This window comes from Nycticebus coucang, chromosome 6 (assembly GCF_027406575.1).
Source record: "Nycticebus coucang isolate mNycCou1 chromosome 6, mNycCou1.pri, whole genome shotgun sequence".
In the NCBI taxonomy this organism is placed as follows: domain Eukaryota; kingdom Metazoa; phylum Chordata; class Mammalia; order Primates; family Lorisidae; genus Nycticebus; species Nycticebus coucang.
The window spans coordinates 31,029,370-31,038,157 of record NC_069785.1 but is presented as its reverse complement, the minus strand read 5'-3'; the positions used below and the strand labels follow the sequence as shown (position 1 = coordinate 31,038,157).

The following is an 8,788-nucleotide window of genomic DNA, read 5'->3' as shown; positions in this document are numbered from 1 at the left end:
TGTCATGTAGATCAGCTACATTGCCAGTGGAGACTTGGATCCTGGTAGAGGCTGACTGAACCTCCTGAGTAGGCATCTCTGTAGGTGGCTTGGTAGATGGCTCAACAGGCCAGAAATTCTTGGAATTTCTCATGACAGTTCAGATTTTAAAAAGGTTCCAGGGCGGCGCCTGTGGCTCAGTGAGTAGGGCGCCGGCCCCATATGCTGAGGGTGGCGGGTTCAAACCCAGCCCCGGCCAAACTGCAACAAAAAATAGCCGGGCGTTGTGGCGGGCGCCTGTAGTCCCAGCTGCTCGGGAGGCTGAGGCAAGAGAATCATGTAAGCCCAAGAGCTGGAGGTTGCTGTGAGCCGTGTGACGCCACAGCACTCTACCGAGGGTGGTACAATGAGACTCTGTCTCTACAAAAAAAAAAAAAAAGGTTCTAATTGTTTAAAAGATCTGCAAACCAATGTTTTTTTTTTTTTTTAATACAGAGCCTCTAGCTGTCACCCCAGGTAGAGTGCCATAGCATCACAGCTCACAGCAACCTCCAGCTCCTGTGCTTAAGCGATTCTCTTGCCTCAGCCTCCCAAGTAGCTGGGACTACAGGTGCCCGCCACAACGCCCAGCTATTTTTTGGTTGTAGTTGTCACTGTTGTTTGGCAGGCCCAGGCTGGATTCAAACTTGCCAGCTCCGGTGTATGTGGCTGGTGCCTTAGGCACTTGAGCGACAGGCCACCAAGCCCAAACCAATGTTATAAATGAGAGGAAGATGTTTGTACCTGTGCTTCTCACACACCTAGCCACTTCAAGAGTTGGTCTACATAGAAGATGTGTGGCTCCTGCCTGTTTCCACTGTGAGTAGGTCTGGGTCCATGCTAGCAGCTCTCTGATTCTGAACAAAAAAATTCCCTTAGGCATGAATCATTTGTTTTCAAACTTCCTTCTAGGATCTCACTAATTCCCAATTTCCCTGCATTTGACAAATACAATTAACAAGCCTCCATCAGTTCCTGGCAGACAGCCCTCATCAATCAATACAAAGACTGCATAAGGCTGAGGGGGAGAGGAAGGTAGCCATTGTACAGGGGCGAACAGGCCTCACCCCCTCTATCTCTATAAACGACTTCTCCCAATCTCTCAGTCTCATAACACGATACTGGGTTATTGCCTTTATCAACCATTCTGCCGTCAGGCTAATTAAATACAAGGTGCTATTGTTTGTGTTCCCCTCTCCCATCAACCTTTCTCTCTCTCTCTCCTATGTCCTCTTTAACAGAAGGCCTTGCAATCTGCTGCCCCACAGCTAGGGAACCTCAGTGCTGGGTGTGATAGATCAGCTGTTCTGCTCTTGCAGGGCCTTTTCCTCACCCACATATTCCAGTGACAAGTTCGTGCCGTTTCCTGCCCAGGAGGATATAAGCCCACCATCACCGCCTTCTACCTCCCATACATATACATGCATTAGAGGACCAAAAGGACAAAGATCACCAAGCTCGCAGTCACTATTGCTTTCACATTCACTTTTTTGTCCTCTCCTTCCTAGGGTCCAAGCCTTCTGATTCCAGTTGGTTTAAAATTCAAGATTTACCCTCTTGTCCCTTCTGCTCTGCATGTACCATCGGACTTCCCTCCCCCACCACAGGGTAAGAGCTTTTTCCTCTGCAGTCCTGCCTGGTGTAACCCTGAGCATCTTTCCACCTCATCAACTTTTCATCTCTTCGCAAACTGAATCGGGAAGTCTCTCCCTCCTCGCTGTTCTCTCCTTCTCCTTTGTTATTAGCTTCATGAGCGGGGACATTAATGTATTCATTAGACAATGCCTTCACACTACTGTTTCCTGTAATTACAGTCACTTCCCTCCCACTGACCTGGCTTATTTGACTGTAAAGTGCTTGAAGGAAGGACAGCGTGGACAAAAGACTCAACACAGGGTGAGGTCGAGTAGTGAGTAGTGTAATGTTAACATCCAGGAAAGTAAAATGAATAGTCACCTCTGTAGCAGCTCACCAACAACTGCTACCACACAGAGGCCAATGTTCCAGAGCTTAAAAATAAGTATCAACACAAGTGAGGACCTTCCACTATAGACAGGATGGGGTGCTGTATACATATTACCAATGACAGTCACCCCTCAAAATGCAAGCAGCCATATCCATCCTCCTTCAGGGATTAAGTCCCCTATACTTGTCATGTAGCTCAGCTACATTGTCACTAGAGACACGGATCCAGCCATCCTCCCGCACGTGGTAGAGGTTGACTGAACCTCCTGAGTAGGCATCTCTGTAGGTAGCTTGGTAGATGGCTCGACGGGCCAGATCATAGGCCTGCTCCACTTCCAGGTTATAGGAGTAGCCCCGATCCATGACTCCATAAGCATACACAGAGCCAGAACCTACAGAGAAGGTGGCCCCTGAGATCCGATTCCCTTCACTATCCACATAGTAGAGGCCTAGAAAAGAACACGATGTTAGCAGGAAAAAAAAATTACCAATCTTTATAATATCTAATTCACATTCCAGGGCCGTAGTTCTCTACCCCACTTAAAACTCAGGAGAAACCAAGTTAAATATATGAAAACAATAATTATATAAAATTATTTTTTAAAAAAGCTAAAGGAGGCTCAGTGTCTGTAGCACAGTGGTTACAGCGCCAGCCACATACATCGAGGCTGGTGGGTTTGAACCTGGCCTGGGCCAGATAAACAACAACAAAAATAGCTAGGGGCCTGAAGTCCCAGCTACTTGGGAGGCTGAGGCAAGGTAATTGCTTAAGCCCAAGACTTTGAGGTTGCTGTGAGCTGTGATGCCACGGCACTCTACTGAGGGTGATATAGTAAAACTGTCTCAAAAAAAAAAATAGAGCTAAAGGAGTCTGAGTGTAGTGGCTCATGCCTATAATCCTAGCACTCTCACTCAAATACTTGAGTTCCAGACCAGTCTGAGTGAAAGCACAACCCCACCTCTACTAAAAATAGAAAAAATTTAGCTGGGTATGGTAGAGAATGCCTGTAGTCCCAGCTACTTGGAGGCTAAGGCAGCAGCATCTCTTCAACCCAGGAGTTTAGGTTGCTGTGAGGCTGACACCAGGGCACTCTAGCTTGCGACAACAGAGTGAGACTCTGTCTAAAAAAAAAGGGCAGCGCCTGTGGCTAAGTGGGTAGGGTGCCGGCCCCAAATACTGAGGGTAGTGGGTTTGAACCCAGCCCCAGCCAAACTGCAATAAAAAGTAGCCAGGCGTTGTGGCGGGTGCCTGTAGACCCAGCTACTCAGGAGGCTGAGGCAAGAGAATCGCCTAAGCCCAGGAATTGAAGGTTGCTGTGAGCTATGATGCCATAGCACTCTACTGAGGGCGAGACCTCTTCTGCCTTAAAACGCCTTCAGAATTTGACTGGTTCTTTTCTTTTTTTTTTTTTTTTTTTTTGAGACAGCGACTTTGGTGTATATGGCTGGCACCCTACCCACTGAGCTATGGGTACCAAGCCCTTCTTTTTTTTTTTTTTTTGAGACAGTCTCACTATGTCACCCTTGGTAGAATGCCACAGAGTCACAGTTCACAGCAACCTCAGACTCTTGGGCTTAAGAGATTCTCTTGCCTCAGCCTCCCAAATAGTTGGGATTATAGGTGCCTGCCACAATGCCTGGCTATTTTTTGTTGCAGTTGGGCCAGGGCTGGGTTCAAACCCGCTACCCTCAGTATTTGGGGCCGGCGTCCTACCCACTTAGCCACAGGGACGCTGAGGCAAGAGAATCACCTAAGCCCAAGAGCTAGAGGTTGCTGTGAGTTATGACGCCACGGGGGGATGGAAGTAGGTTGGGGTGACAAAGTGAGACTCTGTCTCTTAAAAAAAAAAGAAAAGACTGTAGTCCCAGCTGCTCGGGAGGCTGAGGCAAGAGAATCGGGTAAGCCCAAGAGTTAGAGGTTGCTGTGAGCTGTGTGACGCCATGGCACTCTACCCGAGGGCAGTACAGTGAGACTCTGTCTCTACAAAAAAAAAAAAAAGAGAGAGAAAAGAAAATGCAATTTAGGTTACACCCTAGCTTCTGGGATTCCCTTGCCATCTAGTCCCTGTATTCTCTTCCATTGTTTCCATTACCTGGCACAAAACCAATAGCTAGGGGTTCCAAGCAACATTTCCAAAACGCTTCCCAGGGCTACACAAAATGAATGGAATTGTTCTTTTATGCCTTTCAAAGACAAAAGTCTCAGTTTCCAAAGTACCCTGGGCTCCTCCCTCATATCTACTTTTTTTTTTTTTTTTTCCTGGAGTGAGCAAAGGATCAGGATTTAATGTCCCAGTCCTCAAGGCCATGGCCCTGTCGCTAAATTCAGGTGAAGGCCGGCCTGATTTGTCTGGGCCTCCTGCGCACCACATCCAGCTTGAGCTGGACCAGGTAGAGGCCAACCGCACAGGCCCAGAGCAGGCTGGCAGCCAGCATGCGACCCATCAGCTGCATGGGTTCCCACAACGCTACCCCACACCATGCACAGGCTGCCCAGCAGGAAGAAGCCATAGGCAGCTTCCTGACCTATGTCACTCTCTCTGCATGAAGGAGAGGATCCCGATGCTAGGAGGCCATTTCGGAACCAAGAGAGGAAGGCTGTCATATGCGCCTTCCGGAGGAGGCAAGCATCAGTGCAATCTAGCTTGGACACCCAGGGGCAAAGCACAGGGCAGGGATGTCGCTGCAGGGGAGGACACCCAGGTGCCACCTCATAGCCACTTCTTAATCTCATTCACCTTCATTGGGTAGTCAACAAATACTGTCTACATTTCTTTCTATCCTTATTCCAAAGCCAAGTAAAAAAGTGTAGTATCTGGGCGGCACCTGTGGCTCAGTGAGTAGGGCACCAGCCCCATATGCCGAGGGTGGCGAGTTCAAACCCAGCCCCAGCCAAACTGCAACAACAACAACAAAAAAAAAGTGTAGTATCCTGGCTTGGCGCCTGTAGTACAGTGGTTACTGCACCAGCCACATACACCAACGCTGCTGTGAGTTATGATGCCACGGAACCTTACTGAGGGCAATGTAGTGAGACTCGGTCTCAAAAAAAAAATTGTAGTATCCTGTAATTGTTCTACAGAATAACCAAGCACTTAGTAAGAAGGTAAATGAATAAAGCAAAAACAATGGGAGGAAAGAAAACTATTTTCAGCATACAGAGGGAAAAATTACACAGAAAGTGACTAGCTGTAGTCCAGCTTTACTAAAAAGATAAAAGACTTTCTAGAAGAAAAAGAAAATAGTTAACCTTTGAGTGACAACCATGTATTACATCATTACTGTCCCATACAGTAGCCACTAGCCATGTGGCTACTGAGCACTGGAAATAGTGCTATTGCCACATATTGGATTCCATGATTTTTAAAATTAATTTTACCTGCTTCTTTTTACTTTTTAAATATATTCATGAGAATTTTTTCTTTTTTTTGTTTTAAGAGACAAGGTCTATTTCTTCAGGGGCCTGGAATTCCTGGGCTCAAATGACAGAAGAGCTGGGACACAGATGCATACCACCACACTCAGCTACAAGAAAATGTTATTTTGGCTCTGTGCCTGTAGCTCAGTGAGTAGGGCACCAGCCACATATACCGAGGCTGGCCTGTTGGAACCTGCCTGGGCATGCTAAAACAATGACAACTGCAACCAAAAAATAGCTGGCCATTGTGGCGGGTGCCTGTGGTCCCAGCTACTTGGGAGGCTGAGGCAAGAGAATTGCTTAAGCCCATGAGTTGGAGGTTGCGGTGAGCTGTGACGCCACAACACTCTACCAAGGGCGACATAATGAGACTATTTCTCAAAAAAAAAAAAAAAAGAAAGAAAGAAAATTGTATATTTTCTTGAGAAAAGAAATTATTCTGAGAAAAAAAATTTTATTTTTATTTATTTATTTTTATTTTTTGCAGTTTTTGGCTGGGGCTGGGTTTGAACCCACCACCTCTGGCATATGGGGCCGGCGCCCTACTCCTTTCAGCCAAAGACGCCACCTTTATTTTTATTTTTTGAGACAGGGTCTCACTATGTCACCATAGGTAGAGTGCTGTGGTGTCACAGCTCACAGCAACCTCAAACTCCTGGGCTCAAATGATTCTGTTGCCTCATCCTCCCAAGTTACTGGACAGGCGCCACCACAACACCTGGCTATTTTTTTTTGTAGAGACAGAGTCTCACTTTATGGCCCTCGGTAGAGTGCCATGGCATCACACAGCTCACAGCAACCTCCAACTTCTGGGCTTAAGCGATTCTCCTGCCTCAGCCTCCCGAGTAGCTGGGACTATAGGCGCCTGCCACAACGCCCAGCTATTTTTTGGTTGCAGTTCAGCCGGGGCCGGGTTTGAACCCGCCACCCTCGGTATATGGGGCCGGCGCCTTACCGACTGAGCCACAAGCACCACCCAGCACCTGGCTATTTTTAGTTGTTATTGTTGTCTAGCAGGCCTGGGCCAGGTTTGAACCTTCCAGCCATGGTGTATGTGGCCGGCCGGAACTCTAACCACTAAACTATGGGTGCTGAGCGTATTTTTATTTTTTTGAGACAGAGTCTCACTCTGTGGCCTTGGACTTGAGTGCTGTGGTGTCAGGTTAGCCCACAGCAACCTCAAACTCTTGGGCTCAAGTGATCTTCTTGCCTCATCCTCCCAAGTGGCTGGGACTACAGTTGTACTCCACAATACGCAGCTAATTTTTCAATTTTTGGTAGACACAGGGTCTTGCTTAGGCTGGTCTTGAACTCCTGAGCTCAAGCATCTGCCCGGAGTGCCAAAGCTACAAGAAAATTTTACATTACATGTGTGGCTCACATATATTTCTATTAGGGCTAGCTAGAGTTTTTATGTCTATTGTCTAATTTAATTCTCAAATACAATTCTTTCTAGGTCTTATCATTTTATGGAAGACAGAAAGAAAAATATGTGCTAGGGGTGGCACCTGTGGCTCAAAGTGGTAGGGCGCCGATCCCATATGCTGGAGGTGGTGGGTTCAAACCCAGCCCTGGCCAAAAACCACACACACACTAAATAAATAAATAAATAATCAATTCTATTAAAAAAAAAAAGTATAAAAAAAGAGAAAAATATGTGCTAGATATTGCAATAATTGCTTTACATTTACCTCACTTAATCAATGTAGCAGATGAAGAACAGGCTGAGAAAATAAGCACCTAAGGTCATAGAGGTAGTCAGTGACACAGCTGGTCTAACTTCATGCCTTTTCCTACACTAGAGGGCCTTCCTTGAACAAAAAGAAGGGGCTAAGAACCTAATCAACATATCCTCAGCACTGATGTAAGCCCTTTCATTTATCTCTCCATCCAACCCTTCCTCTCTGTAGCGTCAGCCAAAGGATTATGTGATTGTAGCTTAACTTACCAGGGCCTCTCTTATCCCAGCCACAGATCATGGTGCCCATGGACAGCCCCATGCCTTTGTACTGATACACCATATTGGCAAGCAGTTTAGAGGCAGCTGCTACAGAGATGCGCTCCTTGTTTCGGAGCTCATAGATTCGACATTGCCGAGCCAAAAGCCGCTCCCAGAAGCTGCAATCTGCTGCACCCCCAGCCATGGTGCCCAACAGGTAGGGGTTGATCTCTATCACCTTCTTCACCGTCTGGGAGGCAATGTAAGCACCCGCTGTAGCTCTGGAGTCAGCTGCAACTATGACTCCGTGGCGGAACTGTTAAGATCAAAGGAAAACACAAAACAGGACACATCGGATCACAAAAACATTGACGTTTCTTTTTGCACCTACGCGAACTCGGCACATCTCTTTCTCTGCCCTTTCATACCCTGAAATAGCTATAACTAGTACTAAATTAATTTTATAGATGAGGAAAACAAGTTCAGTGAGAATGAATGACCTGTCCCAAATCTGCAGCTGGTTATTGCACAGCTGAGCCAGAACCCCAATTGTTTGGCTTTTAGTACAATGTTCCCCAACTACATAAAGAGCTCACTGAACATTCTCCCCGCCCAAAGCCACAGAACTTCGGTTGCCTTTGCCTAGAAGAGCCGCCCAGTGAATATTTTCAACAGCCTTTCCTCTTCCAAGGCTCATCTTTATGACCAGGTTACACCAAGCTGTCTCGGGTTCCTTCCCCCAATTACCTCCATCCCCACTGCCCCGCTCTCCGACCAGAGCGAGGACCAAGGCCTCCTGGGGTAAAGAAACTGCGAAATCACTAGGGTCCAGACAAGAGGACTGAGCCTCTGTGCTCAGTCCAGACGAGAGGACTAGGCTTAGTGGCTGCAGCCATCGCGGACTCCATTCCGACTGGGAAGCCAGAAAAGGCGCGGGGGTTTGGGACTCAGCCTGCTAAGGCTGCTGGATCCGCACCTTGAAGGCCAGGGTGGTGGTTCCATGAAGCATTTCGATTCCTGGCTCCTCTGGGACACCCCAGCTGGGCGCGACCAGGCTCAGCCCATCACTGGGACTCTCTGGACCCAGATCTAGCAGATCTGCACGACCCCCGAGTCCGAAAAACCCGCGCTTGTTCACCGGTAGCGGTCTCTCCAACACGCTGGCCAGCGCCATGTCTAGTGAGGGCAAGAGGAACTAATTCCAAGAACACTACGCAAGATAGGCCGGGCAACGCCTCGCCGTCGCAGCTTCACATCCTATTAAATCTATTTCCAGGAGGAGCCATTTTGACTGCTGGCAACCACGCCTCCAAATATTAGAGCCAGACGCAAAGGACCATTTTCACCAAGAGGGCAAAAAAAAAAAGTAAACGGCTTCACTACTCTTAAATTCTAAAAGGATGTGGCTGCCACCTTGACTTTGGTCATGCAAGCAGTACTGGCTCAGA

At 47.5% G+C, this 8,788-nt stretch overlaps 1 protein-coding gene across 1 annotated transcript; it reads right to left on the bottom strand.

Annotated features, from left to right (window-relative positions):
* Positions 1 to 1,922: 1,922 nt before the first annotated feature.
* PSMB5 (proteasome 20S subunit beta 5) lies at positions 1,923 to 8,775 on the bottom strand. The gene is made up of 3 exons (XM_053594769.1): positions 8,317 to 8,775; positions 7,350 to 7,656; positions 1,923 to 2,432 (listed from the first exon to the last, which is right to left on the bottom strand). Exons 1-3 carry the CDS (start codon positions 8,512 to 8,514, stop codon positions 2,146 to 2,148), a joined length of 792 nt encoding a protein of 263 aa, XP_053450744.1. The 5' UTR covers positions 8,515 to 8,775; the 3' UTR covers positions 1,923 to 2,145.
* Between the last annotated feature and the right edge of the window lie 13 nt (positions 8,776 to 8,788).

Bases quoted from the DNA above. Each gene is read 5' to 3' on its own strand.
- PSMB5 (XM_053594769.1), bottom strand. From the start codon at position 8,514: ATGGCGCTGGCCAGCGTGTTGGAGAGACCGCTACCGGTGAACAAGCGC. The intron at 7,657-8,316 runs GTGCGGATCCAG...TGATCTTAACAG, and splicing joins CCACCACCCTGGCCTTCAAG to TTCCGCCACGGAGTCATAGT. The intron at 2,433-7,349 runs GTAAGTTAAGCT...GTTCTTTTCTAG, and splicing joins CTGGGATAAGAGAGGCCCTG to GCCTCTACTATGTGGATAGT.